General features: G+C 42.0%; 2 protein-coding genes and 1 long non-coding RNA gene across 4 annotated transcripts in view; 1 reads left to right on the top strand and 2 right to left on the bottom strand.

Moving 5' to 3' along the window:
• The window catches only part of HSPBAP1 (HSPB1 associated protein 1), a 64,406-nt gene extending 53,469 nt beyond the window's left edge, over nt 1–10,937 (bottom strand). For both annotated transcript variants that reach the window (XM_077884460.1, XM_077884461.1), the window contains exon 1: nt 10,757–10,937. In XM_077884460.1, coding sequence (XP_077740586.1) covers nt 10,757–10,820 — 64 coding nt within the window. In that variant the 5' untranslated portion in view covers nt 10,821–10,937. The remainder of the gene's footprint in view (nt 1–10,756) is intronic.
• A 409-nt stretch (nt 10,938–11,346) lies between these two features.
• Nucleotides 11,347–12,698, bottom strand: LOC144305544 (uncharacterized). Its single transcript, XR_013372538.1, has 2 exons — nt 12,562–12,698; nt 11,347–11,556 (listed from the first exon to the last, which is right to left on the bottom strand). It is a non-coding gene; the product is annotated as an uncharacterized LOC144305544 (long non-coding RNA).
• Nucleotides 12,699–12,866: 168 nt separating this feature from the next.
• The window catches only part of SLC49A4 (solute carrier family 49 member 4), a 77,131-nt gene continuing 66,000 nt past the window's right edge, over nt 12,867–23,997 (top strand). Inside the window, exons 1-2 of the mRNA XM_077884465.1 lie at nt 12,867–13,245; nt 21,566–21,659. Coding sequence (XP_077740591.1) covers nt 12,909–13,245; nt 21,566–21,659 — 431 coding nt within the window. The 5' untranslated portion in view covers nt 12,867–12,908. The remainder of the gene's footprint in view (nt 13,246–21,565; nt 21,660–23,997) is intronic.

Below are 23,997 nucleotides of genomic sequence, written 5' to 3'. Positions count from 1 at the left end.
AATATAATGCTTAAGTAAAATGATGAGGGTTTAGTCATAAACACTTTGAACTTCAAGGTCTAGAAGGTGGTGCCACTGAAGAAACCATAACCAGAAGTATGGAGGCTGTTGCGACATTATCTTTCCAATACTAAGGCTTGGTGTGATAATGAACACCCAAGCAGGTTCAGACTGGGAGCAGAAGAGTTACACATTGGACACTTAACAGCTTCTTCTTCCCATCCTCTTATGCTTGTAACTCTTGCCCAGTCAAGCCAGAAAATGATCTTCTCCTCCTTATTTTAATCCATTTATGAGCCAGAACTCATAAATAGTACTTATAAGTTCAAAAGTAGTACTGATCTTAAACTTCAAGGAAGAATAAATCTATATTTTAAGTGAAGTTAATTCTAGAAAGAATAGTGTCTCAGGCTAAAGTTCTTTAAAATGCTCCACAGTATCTTCAAAACTTCTACCAAAATGTTTCCATCTAGTTCTTCAGAATTCCACTAAGTAAATTTTCCACATTTTAAAATAAAATGGCTATTTTCTCCAACTATTCATCAAAAATATTCATCAGATTTTTTTTTTTTAATTCATAAGAGAGACAGAGAGACAGAGACACAGGCAGAGGGAGAAGCAGGCTCCCTGGGAGAGCATGATGCAGGACTCTATCCCAGGACCCCAGGATCACGACCTGAGCCAAACGCAGACACTCAACCACTGAGCCACCCACATGCCCCTCAACAGCAGATTCTTAAAAAGATTTGCATACTCATATTCATAGCTACACATTCGTAATAGCCAAAAGATGGAAGAAACCCAAACATCCATTGACACCATACAATGGAGTATCATTCAGCCTTAAAAAGGAAGGAAATCGGGGATCCCTGGGTGGCACAGCGGTTTAGCGCCTGCCTTTGGCCCAGGGCGCGATCCTGGAGACCCGGAATCGAATCCCACATCGGGCTCCAGGTGCATGGAGCCTGCTTCTCCCTCTGCCTGTGTCTCTGCCTCTCTCTCTCTCTCTGTGACTATCATAAATAAATAAAAATTATTAAAAAAAAAAAAAAGGAAGGAAATCCTGTTATGTGCTACAACATGGATGATCCTTGAAGACATTATGCTAAGTGAAAAAAGCCAGTTACAAAGAGACCTACTGTATTACTCCACCTGCATGAGATACCTAAAGTATTTGACTTAACAGAAAACTAGAATGGCAGTTACCAGGGGCTGAGGGGTGGGAGAAAAGATGAGTTGTTTACTGAGTCCAAAGTTACAGATTTGCAAGACAAAAAAGTTCTAGAACTCTTGTCTCATAATAATGTAAATATACTTAACACCATTTACTCTTAAAAATAGTTAAGAGGATAAATTTTGTTGTTTTTTACCACAGTTAAAAAATTCAAAGTGTAATTTTTTTGGTGATATTTGTCCCTACCAAATATAAAGTACTTATCTACACATGAATTATATGTATGCTCTCACATGGAAATTCTTTACACAGACCTCTGCTTTTCTTTAAACTCTCTTGCCTCTTTCTGCCATGTTTTTTTTTTTTAGTGAGAAAAAAAAAATGACATAGAGAGTATGACATCTCCAACTGAGGAGGAGTACCCAAATAGGAATATCAGCTCTGTAAGTATAAAACTCAAACAACTCTGGAATGAGATATTTCTCTGGGAATGTCAACCACATCCAGTTATTTTACCATGAAAATGAGCTTATTTGGGAATAAAAGAGGAATTACAACTCAGGACAGGCAAACTGACTTTAGGAGGAAATTAGGCAGTTTTAAACAAAGGTTCATTGGAGAAGAACAAGAGTTGGAGGTTGTGGGAGTTTCTCATTGGCTGTGAGCAGTGGTTAGTGAGTTGTTGCTGGGGTAGGGAGGGATTTTTCCTTTTTTTATCTTTTTAATTTTTATTTATTCATGAGAGACACACAGAGAGAGGCAGAGACACAGGCAGAGGGAGACACAGGCAGAAGGAGAAGCAGGCTCCACATATAGGGAGCCTGGGGACCCCAGGATCACGCCCCGGGCTGAACGCAGGCACTAAACCCTGAGCCACCCAGGCATCCAGATCTTCCTTTTCTTAAAAGCAGGAGATAAATTCCTAGAGAAAAAAGTATCCTGGCTTATCAAGTTAATTCTTATCTACCTTCCTCATGCTGATAATATAGGTTGCTGGGAGCACCGCATGTGCATGAGAGGTCCCCCTTAAGGGCTTCCCAAATCCATGTTAAATGTTTACTCATTTCAGGAAAGACTAGAAGAGTTGCTGAGTATATTCTTCTCTTCATTAAGGCATAAACCTGGCTACAATTAAAATTACCAGAGCTCAAGAGAAAGAAAGAACCTCAGTCTGAAAGGTAGCATCAGATTCAAAGAATTGCAATTTAAAAAAAACAAAAAGATTTTATTTATTTACTTATTTATTTATTTGAAAGAGAGAGAACAAGCAGGGGGAGAGGCAGAGGGAGAGGGAGAAGCAGGGTCTCCACTGAGCAGGGAGCCTGTTACAGGGCTCAAACCCAGGGCCCTGGGATCATGACCTGAGCCAAAGGCAGACACTAAACTGACTGAGCCACCCAAGCGCCCCAAAGAATTACAACTTTTAATTTCACTGAAAAGCTCCAACAATGTGTGATCCTATATCTCACACTCAGAATTTAAGTTGATTCTTAACATTAAGTAGTTTCATAGTTGTTGGCTGTTTTTTAAGAATCATTTTAGAGTGGTTTTAAGTTTACAATAAAATTGAGAAGGTACAGATTTGCCATATATCCCCTTCCCACAAATGCATAGGCTCCCTCATTCTCAACATCATTCACCAAAATGGTACATTTTTTTTTAACCAGGATAAACCTAAATTGACACAACATATTCACCCAAAAACCATAGTTTATCTGGTTCAGTGTTAAGTGTTGTACATTCTATGGACTTGAACCAAAATATAATGGCATATATCCACCATTATATTATCATACAGAGTATTTTCACTGCCCTAAAAATCCTCTGTGCCATTCATCTCATGTTTGTTGTTTTCCTTTTAGGAGGAAACAGATCTTTTTTTTTTTTTTTTCAAGATTTATTTATTTTGAGAGAGAGCACATACACATGAAGGGTGGAGAATGCAGAGGGAGAGGGACAGAGAATCTCAAGCAGACTCCCTGCTGAGTTGCAGACCCTGAAACCCTTGAAATCAGACAGGATCTCACAACCTGAGATCATGACCTGAGCCAAAATCAAGAGTGCAACATTCAATCGACTGAGCCGTCCAGATGCCCCAAAGAAACAGATCATCTTATTGAAAAATAAAAAATGAACTTAAAGCTATAATAGCAGTAACATGGTTCTTTATTTTACATTTTTAAGGTCCCCTTTATTTTCAAATAAGCATTCCAATTTATTTGATTATCAACATGATCATGTTTTGCTTTTAATAACTTTCAAGTTGCTACTTAAAACAAAAAATATCACAGCCTTGAAGGCAAGACAATTACATTTCTATCCCAAGCTCAGCACAATGTTTGGCATAAACTGATGCTAAATAAATGTTTTCTGAATACACAATTCATTTTTAGCAATGTATATAAAATATTAAAACTAACCACTTGTTTTCTCTACTGCTGCAGAAGGAGCTCTTGAGCATAATCAGAAATAGTCTCAAAACAAAGGGCTCAGTTCCACAGTTTCATGCTCACCTCCACCAGGTCCCTTTCCTGGTCCCTGCATGTTAGTTATCACTAGTTGATGCCTAATCACTCTTGCCCCTTGAGCAACCATCCTATAGCTCTTCACTCTCAATCCCTAATACCTCCCTCTACTTCCTCACTATCTGTGGTGTCTTGCTCTGACTTCCTAGAAAATAGAAACCCATTGATTTCCCTCTTCACTTCAACTTTTCTGGTTGACCCTGCTCTTATTTGGTTTCGATGGACACAATCTTTCTTTTCCCCTGTGTTCTCTGCTACCAATTATCCTCCAGTGGAACCAGTCTGTCTCCTCACCTTCCTCCCTGCCCTCTGGCCCTAAGTGACTCAGGCTTATCTCCATTCACTTCTTCTCCCAGCCTTGCCTGCCAGAAATGGCCTCTTCCATTCCTTTCCATGTTCAAACTATACCAACTTTCAGATTACTCTAGGAAGTACAGACCAATCCAATTTGCATTTGTTCTTTCTTCTCTCAGTCCAAAGAACTTAAGGTATATAGTATTTACTTCCCAATTAATTCCTTCCTGCTTGTGGATGTTTTATACTACAGCTCTTCTTATCTGCATCTTTTTCCCTCAAACTTTATTTACAAACTACTTTAAAGCAAGGTCTTCTACCTCACTTTTTATAAGTAGTCTTCTGTTTATAATATACACTCAAATATTTTTTCATAATGGAGTGGTAATAAGTTTGCTCAAAAATTAACTTTCCTATGACTCCCACAGCATTCCTGAACATACTGACCCTTTCGGATCATGTATGTAATGAATGTACCTTTTTAATCCTTTGTTCATATAAGCCTCATGTAATTTAAAGCAAAGCCTTCTCTTCTGGTAGGATTTTGCCTATTTAACTTACTTTGTAATGTTAATAAGCAGTTGCCCCAAACTGGTGCTTCTAGGGAGGATTAAAAATGGGGGGTTGACGATGTTTATAGCAGCAATGTCCACAATAGCCAAACTGTGGAAGGAGCCTCGGTGTCCATCGAAAGATGAGTGGATAAAGAAGATGTGGTTTATGTATACAATGGAATATTACTCAGCCATTAGAAATGACAAATACCCACCATTTGCTTCAAAGTGGATGGAACTGGAGGGTATTATGCTGAGTGAAGTAAGTCAATCGGAGAAGGACAAACAGTATATGTTCTCATTCATTTGAGGAATATAAATAATAGTGAAAGGGAATATAGGGGAAGGGAGAAGAAATGTGTGGGAAATATCAGAAAGGGAGACAGAACATAAAGACTCCTAACTCTGGGAAATGAACTAGGGGTGGTGGAAGGGGAGGAGGGCGGGGGGTGGGGGTGAATGGGTGACGGGCACTGAGGGGGGCACTTGACGGGATGAGCACTGGGTGTTATTCTGTATGTTGGTAAACTGAACACCAATAAAAATTATTTTATTAAAAAAATAAAAATAAAAATAAAAAAATAAAAATAAATGCAGTCTGGAAAAAAATGGGGGGTTGAAAATAAATTAATAAATTAATTAAAAAATGGGGTTGAAAGTTCCAGACAGGATGCTGAGAATCTAATACAAAAATATGAAATAAAAAAAAGTAAAAAAACAAAAACAAATATGAAATCACCTGCAAAAATGTGTGTGCATGCCATTTTTCAGGGGAGCAAATCCATATTTTCATCAGATTTTTTTCCCTCCTTAGGACTTCAAGATTAAGAATCACCAGTTTCCTCTGGGGTACCTGGGTGACTCAGTCGGTTAAGTGTCTGACTCTTGATTTCAGATCAGGTCATGATCTTAGGCTTGTAAGCTCAAGCCCTGCATGGAGCTCTGTTCTGGGCATGGAGCCTGCTTAAGATTCTCTCTCTTTCTCCCTCTCTATGCCCTCTCTCATGACTGTGCTCTCTAAAAAAAAAAAAAAAAAAAAAAGAAAAATTACCCGTTTCCTCAAAAAGTGGAATTATGACCTAGCAATTCCAATTTTAGATATATGCCCAAGAAAACTAAAAAAATGTTAACACAAAAACGTGTATATGAATGTTCACAGCACTATTATTCAGAATAGCCAAAAAGTGCGAACAACCCAAATGCCATCAACTGATAAATGGACAGACAAATGTGGTATTACCATACCATGGAATATCACTCAGCCATAAGAAGGAATGGAATATGGATACATGCTACAATACGGTTGAACCTTAAAAATATTATGCAATGTGAAAGAAGCCAGACACAAAAAGCTCTATATTGTATCATTTCATTTATAGGAACATCCAGAGTAGGCAAATATCCAGAGACAGAGAGTAGATTAGTGACTGCCAGAGGCTGGGGAGAGAGGGTCTAATTGGGAATGACTACTAACGGATACCAGATTTCTCAGTGTGATGAAAATGTTCTGGAATTATAGTGGTAATGGCTGCACAACTTTGTAAACATACTTAAAAAAACAATGAATTGCATACTTTAAAAGGGTGAATTTATGGAAAGTGAATACTAAGTCTAAAAAAAAACCCTTCTGGGCAGCCCGGGGGGCTCATCGGTTTAGCACCACTTTCCGCCCGGGGTGTGGTCCCGGAGACCTGGGATTGAGTCCCGCGATGGGCTCCCTGCATGGAGCCTGCTTCTCCCTCTGCCTGTGTTTGCACCTCTCTCTCTCTCTGTCTCTCATGAATAAATAAATAAAATCTTAAAAAAAAAAAAACAAAAAACCTTCTTCTTACTCAGCTGCATGCTTGGTATCTTATGTATCATCTTTCCATATCCAAAGTCTATGCATTCAGACATTACTCCTAACCATCTCCTTTTCCTCAGTTTCCTAATTCACAGGTAGTTTCTCAGGCTGGAAAACTCCAGAGCTCCCTCTAATTTTTCTTTCAGTTGCAACATCCATCAGTCACCAGTGCCAGGCCTTTTTATTAATCATAAAAACGGTTACCACTCTTGAATATGCAATTCCTGCCAGACACTATGTTGGATGATCCACAATTACCTTTAACTTTTACAACAACTACGCATTTTACACAGGGGACAAACCTGAGGCTTAAAAGGCTAAGTATCTGTCCTTTAGTCTTTCTCCCTCCCATCTATCCTCCACCGTTCAAGCAGTGATTCTCCTGAAATCAAATCTGATCATATTACTCCCTTGTCTAAAGCTCTTTAAAGGCGTCCTACTCTTATTAGAAGGATGGACTAAGGTATCTACCACGGTTGTTTTTGTAATCTGGTCGGTTAATAAATGACTACTCTCAAATGGAAAAATAAAAAATAAGAAAAATAAAGGCCTCCTACTGTCATAAAGTCCAGACTCCTTAACTTGGTATAAGTGGTCCTTCACCATCCCACTTCTCTCACCACTTCTTTTTTTTTTTTTTTTTAATTTTTTTTTTTTTAATTTATTTATGATAGTCACAGAGAGAGAGAGGCAGAGACACAGGCAGAGGCAGAAGCAGGCTCCATGCACCGGGAGCCTGACGTGGGATTCGATCCCGGGTCTCCAGGATCGCGCCCTGGGCCAAAGGCAGGCGCTAAACTGCTGCGCCACCCAGGGATCCCTCTCTCACCACTTCTAATACCAGCTTCTTGTGGTTCCTGGACCATGCCATGCTCTTTCTTCTCCTGCCCCTGGACTTGGCACAGAGTTCCCTTACTCATTCACTCACTCAAATAGGTATTAAGTGCCCACTATGTGCCTGGGGACACACGTGGACACACGTGGTGAATAAAACAGATGTAGGTCTGTTGTAGGTCCTGCCCTCAAGGTACTTAAGTTCAAGTGGAAAAAAACAGTAACAAACAAGTAATTTCAGATTGTATAACTGAAATGAAGGAAGCAGGATTATCTATGGTTAGGAGTTAGGTGAAAACTACAATGACAGTTTTAGATAAGTTGCTCTTTTTTTTTTTAAAGATTTATTTAAAAACAAACAAACAAAGATTTATTTATTCTTGAGACACAGAGAGAGAGACACAGGCAGAGGGAGAAGCAGGCTCTAGGCAGGGAGCCCGACCTGGGACTTGAGGTGGGACTCGACCCCGGGATCTCCAGGATCACACCCCAGGCTGAAGGCGGCGCTAAACCGCTGGGCCACCAGGGCTGCCCTAGATAGGTTGTTCTGGTAAGAACTCAGGTGGTGACATACTCTGAAAGCTGAAGATTAGGTAAGCCAACTATGTGAAAAGAGGAGGGGGCAATGAGTGACAACAGATGCTCCTGGAGACTTCAGCAGAGCCCACATCAAGGATTTCTGTAGGCCATGGTTATGAATTTGGATTGTATTCTAAGTGCAATGGAATTCATTGAAGAATTTTAAGTAAGGGAGTGTCACTTTTTCTGCTGCATGGAGACGGGATTGGACGGGCACAAGGGAAAAAGGTCATGAGGCCTGAAGATAAAGTAGTGGTTTAGGTGAGAATGTGGATGATTTGGACAAGGGTCTGATAGTGAAGGAGAGGAGAAAGACAAATTAGATGCAGAATTGACCTGATCTGCAAAGTTACCCACTGAAAGTAACAAAGAGATGAAGAGAATGGTCATCAGAGGAAGTAAGCTTATCACAGACACAGAATCACAGGATCTCTGGCCCATGCTGACTGCATATTCATGAGGTTCATCATTTTCATTTTATGCTGTCATCAATTTGCACAGGACTTTTCCCAGCAAAATTTGGCCATGTCAGCGCAGGTGCAAGGAGGACAAGAGGTTGGGTTCATCGAGGGCACAAGTTTTTTTTTTTTTTTTAAAGGAGGGCACAAGTTCTGCCAGAAGAATAAAAGGCAGGGAGGGACAAGGGTACAGTTCATCTTCAAGGGAGAGATCATGAAAAATTATATATATATATATATATATATATATATATATTTATATATAAAATAACATGCGTCTTAAACTGGATAAGGGAGTACATATAGATGGACAGAAAATGTTAAGAATCAACGAATGTGAGGTACAGATGTAGTTCAAGAATTGTACCTTTAGGGTATATGAGGGAGTTTATAAAGACAAGAGCCTGTGGTCAGACAGGAGAAAGTTACTTTTTTTTTTTTTTTTAAGATTTTATTTATTTATTCATGAGAGACAGAGAGAGAGAGGCAGAGACACAGGCAGAGGGAGAAGCAGGCTCCACGCAGGAAGCCCAATGTGGGACTTGATCCCGGGTCTCCAGGATCATGCCCTGGGCTGAGGCAGCGCTAAACCGCTGAGCCACCCGGGCTGCCCCAGGAGGAAGTTATAATTGTCCCTTGGGCTTGCACTGGTCATTTCCCACTCTGGGCAAACATGACTATTTGATCTCCAACCATAGCCATCCTGGGTCTTCTGCGGTCTTCCCACAACTCCCCAGCACTACCACCTAAGTTTGGCACCATCCCATTCAATCTTTAAAGGTTCACCTCCAGCCACCCCTTCCTTGAAGCACGTTATGTTTCCCCCACCGGGATCTCCCTCCTGGTGACAGTCTCCACCCGGTGTGTACCTCCTGGTATTATTATTCGTGTTACCAGTTAGGAGTCATTCTTTAACTTTCTAGGCTGTTACTCAATTGGAAAAAGGCATTATGGGCAGCCCCGGTGGCTCAGTGGCTTAGCGCCGCCTTCGGCCCAGGGTCTGATCCTGGAGACCCAGGTCCTGCGACGTGCTCCCTGCATGGAGCCTGCTTCTCCCTCTGCCTGGGGCTCTGCCTCTCTCTGTGTGTCTCTCATGAATAAATAAATAAAATCTATAAAAAAAGAAGAAAGGAAAAAAACATTACAATAAACAATCAAAAGTCTCTCGATCCCCAGGGGCAGTACCCAGAACAGCACCAGGCACGGAAGCAACCTCTCAAAAGGTGCTAACAGAGATCTCAGGCACATGGGCCACCCGACCCTGCTGGTTATCTAAGGCCGGATTCCGCCAAAACCTGACAAAAAGCTCATAACCTCTGTTCATAATACAGCCAGATATTTCCATTTACCTCGAGTGGGCTCCTCTTTCACAAATTTAATCGGGCTCCCTGCATGGAGCCTGCTTCTCCCTCTGCCTGTGTCTCTGCCTCTCTCTCTGCGTCTCTCATAAATACATAGAATCTATAAAAAAAAAAGTAAAATAAAATAATAAAGTAAAATAAAAAATAATAAAATAAAATAATAAAATAAAATAAAAAATAATAAAATAAAATAAATAAAATAAAATAAAAAATAATAAAATAAAATAAATAAAATAAAGGGGTCCCCGGGTGGCTCAGCAGTTTAGCGCTGCCTTCAGCCCAGCATATGACCCTGGGGTCCTGGGATCGAGTCCCACGTCGGGCTCCCTGCAGGGAGCCTGCTTCTCCCTCTGCCTGTGTCTCTGCCTCTCTCTCAATGATGGGTAAGTGAAATCTTTTAAAGTAAATAAATAAATATCAATCTTAAAAAAAAGAAAACTCATCTTTAAAGCGTTGAAAGACGGTAGCCCGGGTTGCTCGGCGGTTTAGCGCCCGCCTTCAGCCCAGGGCGTGACCCTGGAGACCCGGGATCCAGTCCCACGTCGGGCTCCCTGCAGGGAGCCTGCTTCTCCCTCTGCCTCTCTCTCAATGATGGGTAAGTGAAATCTTTTAAAGTAAATAAATAAATATCAATCTTAAAAAAAAGAAAACTCATCTTTAAAGCGTTGAAAGACGGTAGCCCGGGTTGCTCGGCGGTTTAGCGCCCGCCTTCAGCCCAGGGCGTGACCCTGGAGACCGGGGATCGAATCCCACGTCGGGCTCCCTGCACGGAGCCTGCTTCTCCCTCTGCCTGTGTCTGTGTGTGTCTCTCATGAATAACAAAATCTTTTTTAAAAAAACGTAATTTTAACGCATTCAAACCACTCAGCACTGGGTGATATGCTATATGTTGGCAAATTGAACTCCAATAAAACAAAGAGAAAACAAAAAACCAAAGCACCCAGACGCGTGAACGGCACAGGCAGGCTGTGGGGGCTGGAGACCCGGATGCCCCACGGAGAAGGCCACGCACCCCCTCAACACACTAAACCCTCCTCCCAGTTCCTGCGGCGCGGGAGGCACGTGGACGGCGCTAGGCCACGGCCCCAGGAGGGGCGGCGAGCCCCCGCGGCCCGGCCTCAGCCCGGCGCCTACCTTCCACCTCTCCGGCTCCAGCGGCGGGGGCCGAGTCGGGGGTCGCCCCCGGGGCTGCCGCCATGGCCAGCCGCGCCCCGGCCACACGCGTGGGCAGCGCAGCGGGAGCCCCTCCAGAGCGCCGCCGACCCCCGCTCCCCCGGGCCGCGCGGCCGGAAGTGGTCGCGGCGGCTCCCACGCTCCCCGGAAGCGCCGCGGCGCGGCCGTCACGTGACGCGCGCTGGGCGGGGCCACGCAGGTTTGTTTTGATTGCCCTGGTTCTGAAATGCCAGCACGTGGTCTAGGCTCCGGCGCTTTTTTTTTTTTTTCTTTTTTTTTTTAAACCTTCCCCACAGGCCGTAAGATCTTCTTTCTTTCGTTGTCGCAGCCTTAGTTTCTGCTCCCCGTCTTTTCCAGTCGGGTCCTTCCCATCTGCTTTGGCGCTTTCCTCCTCCCAGCAGTTTAGGAGTTTGAGCGGATGGTTTGCAGTTTTGTGGGGCGTGGGGCCCTAGAATGGGGCTCCGCCTCCGCTGACTCCGTGGGTACCAGGACAGCTCACGCTTCTCTTCCAACCTCCCTGGCCCTTCTGGCAACAACATGATTCCGTCTGGTTCTTTTTTTTTTTTTTTTAAGATTTATTTATTCATGAGAGACACAGAGAGAAAGAAGCAGAGACACAGGCAGAGGGAGAAGCAGGCTCCATGCAGGGAGCCCGATGCTGGACTGGATCCCAGGTCTCCGGGGTCACGCCCTGGGCCGAAGGCAGGCTCCAAACCGCTGAGCCCCCCCAGGAATCCCCCGATTCCGCCTGGTTCTTGTGGCTGCGGGGAAATACGAACTTCAGGCAGAGTTTTTCTTTCTTTTCTTTCTTTCTTTTCTTTTCTTTCTTTCTTTCTTTCCTTCCTTCCTTCCTTCTTTCTTTTCTTTCTTTCCTTCTTTCCTTTCTTTCCTTTTCTTTTCTTTCTTTCCTTTCTTTCTTTCCATTCTTTCTTTCTTTTTCTGATTTTATTTATTATGATAGACACAGAGAGAGAGAGAGAGAGGCAGAGACACAGGCAGAGGGAGAAGCAGGCCCCACTCTCGGAGCCCGATGCGGGACTCCATCCCCGAACCCCTGGATCACGCCCCGGGCTAAAGGCAGGAGCCAATCCCCTGAGCCACCCCGGGATCCCCAGGCAGACGTTCTTTAAGTGCGTTCTCCGTGACTCATTTCCCGACCCACACAAGCCAAATCGCTTGACTTAGGGTTTCAAGGACACTCGCCGACAGCTGTCAGGCTACCGGATCTGTATAATGAAATAAACAACCGGCTGCTTGATCAAGAGATCACACCCTCCCCCTCCCCGCACCCTTCTCACTTACTTTTCATTTGGTCAAAATCCTAACAACTGGAGAGGGATCTAAGCCATTAGGGGCAGAAGTCTCTTAGTCTTCATCCACATGTCTTTATTACTAGCCCATCAATGACAGTGAACAGATAGAGATCTCTACCTTTTTTTACGTGCGTATGAATGGAATTGGCTAGCTTATGATGTCGGTGGGTATGTAAGACATGATGATAAAAGTAGGCAAGTACTGACTGTCCGTAAAAACGAAATTATTTTCAAGCGGCAGATGCAACGGCTCGCTCTTACCGTATCCCCCATCCCCACCACACACACACACACGCCTTTAATTTCCAAAATCAGAAATCCAGCAGAAATAATAATAAGTCCCAATACGGAAGCAAGCAGTAGCTTAAGTAATGGGAGGTATCCGAGTTGTTTACTCGGCACGTGATGTAAACTTAGGCCCTTCCTCCAGCAATCCCAGGCTCCCGGGCCAACCTCTTAAAACAGCGTCTCCGGGGAGTCTCCTTCTCCCGGGCTCGGCGGCGCTGGGACTTCCTCGTGCGTCCTCCGGGAGGCTGTGTGCAGGCCGGCGCCCGCCTCCGGTGGCTCTCGGGGGCTCGCGGGGTGCAGGGGCGCGGTCGGGGCGGGGGCTCCCCTCGCGCGGCCCCCCAGCCTCCGCCCGGCGCGCGCGGCACCTGCCCCTCCTCGCGGCCCCGGGCGGGCGCGCAGGGCGCAGGCGCAGCAGGCGTGGCCCGGAGGCCGAGGGCGACCGCAGCGGCGCGGGGCTGCTCGGCGGCCCCCCGGACGGCGCTGGGCACAGGCCCCGCGGGCCACGCGTCGCCATGGGCGCGGGCTGGAGCAGCGAGGAGGAGCGGCAGCCGCTGCTGGGGCCCGGGCTCGGGCCTGCCGCGCCGGGGGGCGCCTGGAGGGGCCGCGGGGAGGCGGCGGCGGCGGCGGCGCCGGGGCCCGGGCGGGTGTACGGGCGCCGCTGGCTGGTGCTGCTGCTCTTCTCGCTGCTGGGCTTCGCGCAGGGCCTGGTCTGGAACACCTGGGGCCCCATCCAGAACTCGGCGCGCCAGGCCTACGGCTTCTCCAGCTGGGACATCGCGCTGCTCGTGCTGTGGGGACCCATCGGCTTCCTGCCCTGCTTCGCGTTCATGTGGCTGCTGGACAAGAGAGGTGAGGGGGCCGCTGCTGGGGGAGCCGGGGAGCCGCGGGCGCCGTGGTCTGAAGGGTTACGTGAGGCCACCCGGTGCTGCTGGCATCCCATTCCCAGCCCTCCGTCCCCAAAGCGCCAAAGCCTCTTTGCAGAGGCTGTATTTGTGTTTACATCGAGGCCCATTATGCAAACAAAGCTTAAGCCATCTTCTAAACGTTCACGTTGTTTTGCACAGTGTGGACCTCCGAGCATTCCTGTGCATGTGCTATTTATGCTTTTTTTTTTTTTTTTTTTTTTAAATACCTGAGCAGGATGACTGATGCTTTGACTTCAAAGGGATTTGGAGAGGTGGAGGGTGAAAGGTCAGAAAATTGATGATGCCCACAAGTACTGAGTTGGCCTTTGCATCATAGATGACTCCAGAGCCCAGGGCTTTTGGGAAACACCGATCTCAGAGCTCTGGTTTCTATAAAATGGTGCACTGGCAGCTTTAAAGTGTGTGTTGGTGACTAGGTGGTTGTGCCAGTCGAGATGTAGGATTCTCAGATAAAGCAGGGCGGATGGATGAAGGCTCTCTGAGGAACACTGTGGACACACATCTCCCTTTTACCTACCACTTCCCAGTGTAAAAAAAGAGGAGAAAAAAGAGGTCGTACCACTGAATGATAAGGCATTCAGTTATACCACACAGATCTGGGTACAGGATTTAGGATCACTGTGATGTAGCTGCTGAAAAAGGAGGACAGTTTTAGGCATGGAGGTAGAGTGTCAAACAGAGACAGCTGGATATGCTCTGGTGTGTAGCCTGAGCATTCATTTTAAGGAGCCCATTGACAAACTGGAGCATTGTTAAAGGCGTGTGGCAAGAATAATAAAGGATGTAAAATCATCCTGTGTAAGGTTAAGGGAACTGGGTGTGTCAAGCTTTAAAAAGAAACTTGAGGAAGAATGTAAACCATGTGAAGATCAAGTAAAAGAGGAATTAGGCTTACTGTGTGTAATTCTAGAAGGAAGAACTAAATTGAGTGAAGCTACAAAAGGATGCAACTCAAAGCAATAAAGGAAGAGCCTTCTAAGAACAAAAAAGGTGTGCAGCCCTGGAAGGTGTGTCTTGACCGGCATAGAACTTACAGATAGAGTAGGTGCTTTCACAGAGGATGTGTGCTAGATGCTGAGGAAAGGTTTCTTGTACCAAATGGAGGCTTTCTTTGTTTTTTGTTTGTTTACTTTTACACCAATTTATAGATTGTATTTGGATTTTGCCAGTTTTTTCCACTAGCATCTTTTTTTATTTTTTTCCTGTTCCAGGATTCAGTGTAGGGCTCCAGATTGCATTTAGTTAAACTTTCTCCTTAATCTCTTCCAATCTGTGACAGTTACTCTGTCATTCCTTATAAGGTTGGCTAAATTTAGGGGAAAATCTTATTTTGTGGTTTATTTTTATTTATCTTTTCATCAGGAGCATGTTCCAATATTATTTTTCTAAATTTAACCAAGCTTGTTTTTGTGGTAGAAGAATGTCAATTTTTACCTTTTTTATTATAATTGTATGAACTGTCTGTGGCTAGATAAGTTAGGGATTACCTATTCACTTATAAAATAAGTTATTTTAGGAATTCTTTTGATAGTTCCTCCACATAGAGAATTAAGTTTTATTTTTTTATTTTTTTTAAGATTTTATTTATTTATTCATGAGAAATACAGAGGCAGAGACACAGGCAGAGAGAGAAGCAGGCGCCATGCAGGGAGCCCGGTGTGGGACTCGATTCCGGGACTCTAGGATCACGCCCTGGGCCGAAGGCAGATGCTAAACTGCTGAGCCACCCAGGGATCCCCGAGAATTAAGTTTTATTTTTTATTTTTTATTATTTTTTAAAGATTTATTTATTTATTTGGCGGAGGGAGAAGTAGGTTCCCTGCGGGGAGCCCGATGTGGGACTCGATCCTGGATCCTGGGATCACGCCCTGGGCGGAAGGCAGACGCTCCACTGCTGAGCCACTCAGGTGTCCCGAGAATTAAGTTTTATATTTACCATTGGTTGAAGCAGTAAAAACTAAATTTAAAATTTCTCTTTGGGAAGTGATTTTCCTTTTCAGTAGGAGAAAGCTAATATACTTTCATATGTTGGCTGTCCTGCTACAGATGTCCTATCTACATACCTAGAAAGTAAGTTCTCAGCATCCTTGGGTACTAAAATATCTTGCTCTTTAGAGGGTAGATAGTTGTCTAGCCTTCCTACTGCCATAGGCCCCAGCCACCTTAGCATAGAAGACCAGTTATCTTTGTAAGGTGGGTTTTATACCTGCTTACACCTTTTCATTTTTTTAGTAAAGAGACAAAAAAGGACTAGGTAGTGAGATAATAGGAGATCCAAGAGCAAGTGTGCCTTAGAAGTCAAGTGAAGAAAGTTTCAAGGAGATAGTACCTAAATGTATGCTAAGTACTAGAAAGATAGCCTTCACAGAGCCTACATTCTAATGAGGAAACCTAAGCAGAAAAAAAACAGTAATATTAAATATTTAGTATGTCAAATGATGATAAATGCTATGGAGAAAAATAAAGCAAGACAGGAGAGAAAGAGGAGGTCATGGTTGAAGAATGGAATGCTTGAAACTGAGATTATGTCTTGAATGCAATCGTAGTAAAGATAAAGTCCAGAGTATAAACAGCAAAACAGACTACTGAAGTGTGGGGCAGAGGACATGATCATAGAATAAGAAGTCAGGGGACTGAGAGGTCAGGATATTGAAATGATCATCTAGTGGATCTCTAAAACACCAGATTTATGAAAAAGTGGTGTCATAAGGAGGAATATCGAGCCAAGACATTTGCAGATGGTGAGAGTAAATGCCCTGGAGACAAGTGTGTGTTAGTCTATAGACAGCTGCAGCAAGGAGTTTTGAGTATTAGAATTAAATATTAATTAGATCAAAGGCTGTTCTGGCCATAATAGAGTAATAGGAACTAGATTTATTCTTCTATGTTCAACAACAACAACAACAACAACAAAACAAAAAACAGAGTTTTCAGACACTGGGCAGCAGGCAGGGCAGAGCAGTGATCCTATGAATACCTCAGCCCACTGCCTGGAAAGAATGTCCAGGTATCTGTGTAGGGATGGGGAGCCTGGGCTGAGTGCTGCAGTTTCCCTAAGTTGAGTAGACAGTTGAGGATTCCAAGAGACCAACTTAGCTAGAATTCTTAGGGTGGAACCAGAGAGGAAAAAAACCTCACAGAAAGTTCTAGAGCTATAGGGAGTTTCTCTTGAGTCTTCAGCTGATAACCGATCAGCAGATACATGTGAGAAAACTACCAAACACTGGAAAAAGGACCAGCAAAAAAGAACAAGCAGAACAATTCCCCAAGTTCACACAAGGCTAGGCATAGTTCACATTCCCAAGGCCAGAAAGGGAAAACCCCAAAATACATAAGAGTTTGGGTTGATTATTGCCTCAGTAGTAAAGACAAAAGAACCCTAGACTAAAGAATGCTCTGATTTCACCTAATAAAGTTTAAAAGTGTGCTTCGGAAAGATCAAAAGTAACTTAGATATCTCTCAGTATCATTCACAAACATTTAAAGAAGTGCCCCCCCCCCAAAAAAAACCCATCCAACAAGGTAAAATTCAGGACTCCTGACATTGAAATAAAAATTTACAAAGTATGCAAACAAGCAGGAAAATACAACACGTAAATAAGAGAAAAAACAATGAATAAAAACAGGTCCCAAAATGGCACAAATGGGGACACCTGGGTGGCTCAGCGGTTGGGCAGCTGCCTTTGGCTCAGGTCATGATCCTGGGGTCCGGGATCAAGCCCTGCATTGGGCTCCTGTGAGGAGCCTACTTCTCCCTCTGCCAATGTCTCTGCCCACTACCCCCGCCCCCCATGTCTCTCATGAATACATAGATAAATCTTTAAAGGAAAAAAAATGACACAAATGATAGAATTATTAGATAGGAACATCAAAACAGCTACTTTATTCTATATACATTCAAGAAAATAGAAGAAAGCATGAACATGTTGAGGAGAGACACAGGAAACATAAAAAGACCATTTAGATGAAAATGTGATCTGATCAACAACAAAAAAGGCGTGCCAGACAGGAATTAAATGCAGATTAGACATTGCAGAAGAAAAGATTAGTGGACTTGAAGACAGCAATAAAAACTATCCAAAATGGAAAAGAGAGGCACAAAAAAATGACTAAAAAGAAACAAAACCCCACCAGTGTCAGTGAGCTGTGGGACAGTTTTTAGTGACCTAATATACATGTAATTAGGGTTCCAGAAAGAGGAGTAAGGGGAGAACATAGAGTGAGATTAGGGAGGGCCCGAAAATTGAAGAAATAATGGCAGAAAAAATCCATATCTATAAACCCACAACACTAAGAAATACAAGAATCCTAGCAGAAGAAACATGAGGCACAGCCTAATCATATCCTTTAAAACCAGACAAAATCTTAAAAGCATCAAGAAAAGAGATTGAGGAACTTTAGGGAGGAGAGAATGACTGGGATCTGAAAGTGCTTGGGAAGCATTGTCATGGGGCGAGAGGTTTTGATGGGATTAGAAGGTGAAGAGAACATTTGGAGAAGGGCTTGACAATGTCGGGATTCCACTGATACACTGATTGTGAGCACTCCAGAAGGCACAGTGGAAGGGTTTCAGGAGTTGGGGAAGCTGTAGAGATGAGGTCAGATTAGGGGATATATAAAGCCATATTTGTATACGAATGACCTATGAATCTTGGATCTCTCTTGACTGGTGTAGACAGGAAAAACAGGCACAACGTGATTATTCCTGATGGTCTCCAAAGCAGATTGGGGTGGCAAGGCTGTGGCTTTTGGGGATAGGGAGACAGGAGGTCTTGCCAAGAACAAAGAGAGCTGGTCTTCACTCCAGTTGATGGAAGTATGGAGCCTGAGAACAGTCTTAGCAGATAAACCTTATGACTATAATTAATTTCCCATGTATCCACTATGGATGTGGATGTGTATGTGTTCCAGTTAACTTTGCATCCTGATTTTTTAGGCACCTGTTGTAGAGATGCCATTCCTGTACCAAATATGTTCCCAGCAAAAGGAGTTATTTCACCCATGGGAAGGAAGCTTCTTGCAGTGTCTGTGCCATATTTGAATAACTTTATTTTTATTTTCAATTATGTTTGGTTTTCTGAAATTGTTCTAACACCTTTCATCAGATGGCTTTTGCACTCACATCCTGGTACTGTAATCACCTGAGATCTGTTTATTTATGTAAAAGTCTCATAGGCCTATTTTCCTGAAGTCCTCGTACTTCTCCTTCCCAAAGTCAGTTGATAGCATTTTGATTACATGCAACTGTGGAGTCCTACCTTGTCAAGATTCAAATGAGATAAAGAAAATATTTTATTCAGAATTGAGCATCATCTGGGGTAGATTAAGTAATACTTGGCAACAATTAAAAATAAGAAAGCCACAAGCTGTACCTGTTGAGGTTGCTTTAATAATCAGCTTTTCATAACTTCTTTATTATGAAATGTATATATTTAGGTGTTATATTATTGTTTGATAAAAACTATAATTGAGTAGAAAAGCGTGTGCCAGCCTCTAGCAGTAATAATAGGAAACTTGGTTATTTGGACTATATGATCATAAACAATGCCTCACTGCTTGCCTGGTGGCTGTTTACCTTAATTACAAACCACATTTAGGAAAAAAATATCATGTGGAAGGTAAGCCTTATAGTCTCAAATCTATAACATTTTAATCAGTATCTCATAGGGCACCCCATAAAACCTTATAAGAACATTTTGCAAGTTTAGCATATTTATGACCATGAATGTACTTTTTATTAATTACACTCTATTTCCCATAGCTATAATGTGGGTTTAAAATCTGCATTCTGTTAGTAGAAGCAGTAAATGAGCAGTATGTATGCATTACTTCTTACCGAGAAGCACAATTTTCTATGATATTCCTTCTGCCAAATTGTATTAATCATATTCAAGTCATATAAGAATATTATAAAGCTAACTCAGTTCACATCACAAATTATCCTCAATGTGGCATGTGTGTGTCTGATCCAGATCTCAAATTTATTTTCCTAGCTATGTTTAATCTGCATAATTATAGTTTTGTTGACTTTCGATTTCCTTGGTTAAGAAACAAAATTCAGCTGAGTAAATTTAAAGATCTTACTGGCTCTATTCAATGATTCATGAATTGGGCAGGATCTCGTCTAGCATATAGAAAGGAGTTCCAAGGAATGTACAAAATGAAAGACTTTTAAAGGCAGAAAAGGAGCGGGAATGAGGAAGTTCTATAGCAAAAACTGGATTGATGGCAAGGTCATTTTCCTTTAGGGAATAGGAGGGATCCCTCAGGCAGATTACCTCACTAGCCCTGATGGACTAAATTAGTGTTCCATTTCTGGGAGAACCAAAACTATAATTAAGTCATGGCAGTTTGGTGACACGAAGCTTAGCATGAGCAACTCCATTTTGGGCCTGTTGTCTTATTTTTAACACCTTCAAGCAGAAAAGCCTTCTGAAAACCAAAATACTTAACTATCTCCCTTCTGTCAAAAAAAAAAAAAAAAAGCAAGCCCTGGGGAAAAAGAAGATTTTGCATTAGAAAATTTGCATTAAGTCTATTCACTATGAAATGGTTTCAAGGAGGTGTTGAATTTGGGAGAGATTGGAAGAAATGTTGCCACTTTTCCCCACATGCTCAGTTTGAGCCACCTGTGTGATGTGGCTGCTACAAACAGGTGGCGTTAGTTTAGTAACAGAAGTGCACCATTTCCTTTTTTTTTTTTTTTAAGATTTTATTCATTTATTCATGAGAGACACAGAGAGAGAGATGGGGGTAGAGACATAGGCAGAGGCAGAAGCAGGCTCCATGCAGGGAGCCCAATGCGGGACTCGATCCTGGATCTCTAGGATCAGGCCCTGGGCTGAAGGTGGCGCTAAACCGCTGAGCCACCCAAGGATCCCCAAAGTGCAGCATTCCAACCATAGGAATTTATAATTCCATTATATTACTCTGCCACAGCCAGAATATTGTGCCTATTTTTGATTACTTTTAATATTTTTTATATTCTTTTACCTTGTTATCCATATGACCGACCATTGGCACACGTTTTTAAAATAATTGATTATATTTGGGATAGAAAGGGAAAAGCTATTTGATCCATATTATAAAGTCCTAAGCCATACCTTTTTTAAAACTGTATCATTCTATAAATTGAAAACCATCTGTTAAGTCAAGAAAGATAAGATCATTGTTGTATTCATAATCAAAGAGTTCTAAAGGACCACCTCATACAACAAACAGTAGCTTGTCCTGATTGTTAGATAAATTACATAATTGGCCATTTGTCATTTTTCAGAAAATTTAAAGCAATGATCTATCTTCCTTAAAAACCTTTTTTTTTGGTGGGGGGGCACCTGGGTAGCTCAGTGGTTGAGTGCCTGCCTTTGGCTCAAGTTGTGATCCTGGGGTCATGGGATCAAGCCCCGTATCAGGTTCCCTGCCAGGAGCCTGCTTCTCCCTCTGCCTGTGTCTCTGCCTCTCTCTGTGTCTCTCATGAATAATAAAATCTTAAAAAACAAAAAACCAAAAAAACCTTTTTAGGGGAAGTTTAGGGTTTTTGCAGCTTGCGTTTGAAAACTGGAATTTTTTATTGGAAATATAAAACTAAAATACTTAGTCCTTTAAAATTATTTTCTATATTTCTTAATGTTATATGTGAACAAAACATTGTAGACATTTATTTTGAAAAACTGGAGCTAATGGAACTTCTTCCTTAATGTGATCGTTTAAGTTTGCTATTAAAGTTAGAATCATTTCATTTTCAGCGTAGAGAGTTTTTCCCCCATGTGTGGAGTTTTAGCAAAAAGCTAAAATATTAGGAATGCCTGGTAGCTCAGGGCATGATCCCGGAGTCCTGGGATCAAGGCCTGCATCAGGCTCCCTGCAGGGCACCTGCTTCTCCCTCTGCCTGTCTCTCTGTGTCTCTCATGAATAAATAAAATCTTTAAAACAAAAAAAAAGCTAAAATATTAGAGGAGCACCTGCCTTTGGCTTGGGTCATAATCTCAGGGTCCTGGGGGGTTGAGCCCTGTGTCAGGCTCCTTGCTCAGTGGGGAGCCTATATCTCCCTCTTTCTCCCCGCCAACTCGTACTCTCTTTCACTCTCTTTCTCAAATAAACAAACTCTTTAAAAAAAAAAAAAAGCTAAAATTATAGAATATAATATCACTGTGATAGAATAAAAGAAATCTTTACTCTTAACACTGAACTTAAGTGAAAAGACTATAAAAAATAACCCAGATTTTTTTTTCATTTCATCTTAGGTCTTCGGATAACTGTGCTTCTGACATCCTTCCTTATGGTTTTGGGAACTGGTCTAAGATGCATACCTATATCAGACTTAATGCTTAAAAGAAGGTAAATCCTATAAATAACTTGCAATTTTTTCCTCATATTTTTCTTCTTTTGTTATGAATATATTATATATGTTTAGTTATAAGCTTTTAGTAAACAATTCCATTTTTAATAGGATCAATAGAGACTCATAGTTATATTAGCATTTATTTTTTCCCCTACATGATGGTTCAGTGGACATTTATCAGGTGTCATATGGAAGATGACTAAACTAGTTTTTGTGTAAATAAAAAAATAATAAGTTAATCTTCATGTTATCCAGGAGCTATAATAGCCACAGGAAAATAATAGTATGACGTAAGGAAGAATAATGTAGCTAATGCAACAGAAGAGGTATAAAATGGTCCTGAGAGGCTGAGAGAATTTTTGGCTAAGGGTATCAAAAAGAATTCATGAAGGAGATGATAATTAAACTAAGCACTGAAGGATGAGTAGAACTAGGATTTGATAACTATAGTTAGGGAAAGAATATTCCAGAATAGAAGAATAACAGGAACAAAGGCATAGAGGCAGGTAAGCATACGGCCTCTTCTGGGATGATTAGGTAGTTTCGTTTGTATACAGCAGCATTTCTCTACCTGGGTCCATGGATTTATTCTTAGAGGGTACAAGGTACATGAGGATTTTAAAATTTTGCTTTCCTATTGATTAGAATATTAAAAATTATTTTACCAGTAATAATCTTTAATTAAAGGACATTTTTATTGACCAGAACATTATTTTCCTTAATTAGCATTTCTCATACTGTGGTCCTTAGAAGTGATCTTGAAGGTCATTGAGAAATTTTTCCCCTTTAGAAAGGACCCATAAATTACTCATGTTTGGGAGACACTCGCCTACACGATAAGGTCTCAAAATGGGATATAAGTAGATGAGTTTAGAAAAAGTTATCCAGATTATGAGGGATCTTGATGCCACCCTATAGAATTGTGTTTTCCTCACTGGGTAGTCGTGAGCCACTTAGATTCATTTTTTAGATTCTTTTTTTTTAAAGATTTTATTTATTCATGAAAGATACGGGCAGAGACATAGGCAGAGGGAGAAGCAGGCTCCCTGCGGGAAGCCTAATGCAGGACTTGATCCCAGGACCCCGGGATCATGACCTGAGCTGAAGGCAGACGCTCAACCACTGAGCCATCCAGGTATCCCATCTCCACTGAGCCACTCAGGCATCCCCAGAAACATTAATTTTTCAAACATACAGTTTTTTTTTAGGCAGCCACAGTTTTTTAAATACAAATTTCAGTAAGCTTAACTTTGATAATTCATTCTTTTCAAAAGCCCCATAATATTTTTATTAGCTTTTCTTCTGTTTTGAGCCATCCATACTATTCTCTCTAGTCTTATTTCCCTTTATATCCTCTCCAGAGATAAAACTCTAGGGGTAATAAAGAGTTGACTCTCCATCTTGGTGAAGAAGGTGATATGGAAAAGAAATAGAGCTTGTAAAGAAATGTAAACAAAGATAGGAGGAGATGAAAGAGAATTACTAAAATAAAGAGTTCAGAGAGATTGAATCTTTGATAAAAAGAGGGTATAAATTCAATTTTCAGTCCTCGCACATTCATCTGTAGAGAATGTAGGAATATTATCCCCTTAAAATGAGACTTCGTTTTATGTCCATACAGAATTTCTTGAAAGGAGTAGTATTAACAATGCATATGCGGCTGTTAAAATGAAAATGCTACAATTAGAATATGTTTTTCTGACTAGTAGATTCAATAAATCACCACTTTTAAACTTCAGTCTCGGGCAGCCCAGGTGGCTCAGTGGTTTAACACCACCTTTAGCCCCGGGCGTGATTCTGGAGACCTGGGATCCAGTCCCCCATCGGGTTCCCTGCATGGGGCCTGCTTCCCCCTCTGCCTGTGTCTCTGCCTCTCTCTCTCTCTCTCTCTCTGTGTGTCTCTCATGAATAAATAAATAAAATCTTTAAAAAAAAAAAAAAAAAAAACTTCAGTCTCTGATACTCAGTGGGAAGGAGTAGAGACCTTGAATGTGCATTTGGCCAGCATTGAAACAAGTATTTGTCAATCTGTGTTTTTGTGCCCCTATTTTACTTGGAGCTTTTTGAGCTTCAGCCCCAGCCTTCTGGAATAGTGTCCCTGCACCCTTGGCTTCCTAAATCATAGCTTCAGTAAATGTCCAGACATGAGAATAGCAGCTTCTGACAAGCTCTTTTCCTCAGTCAAGACTATCCTCACCATCCTCCTAATGGTGTTCTAGCTAGCTCTGCATGGTATTAGTATTTCTTTTATCTATAATCAGGAAAATTATTTTGTGAAAATTTTCTTCAAAATTATTTTTGAAGAAAAACATTTCTTCTGTGTTTGGGAAGCAA

Source organism: Canis aureus, chromosome 35 (genome assembly GCF_053574225.1).
Source record: "Canis aureus isolate CA01 chromosome 35, VMU_Caureus_v.1.0, whole genome shotgun sequence".
In the NCBI taxonomy this organism is placed as follows: domain Eukaryota; kingdom Metazoa; phylum Chordata; class Mammalia; order Carnivora; family Canidae; genus Canis; species Canis aureus.
The sequence above is the reverse complement of the archived record's forward strand: the minus strand, read 5'-3'. Positions and strand labels throughout refer to the sequence as shown.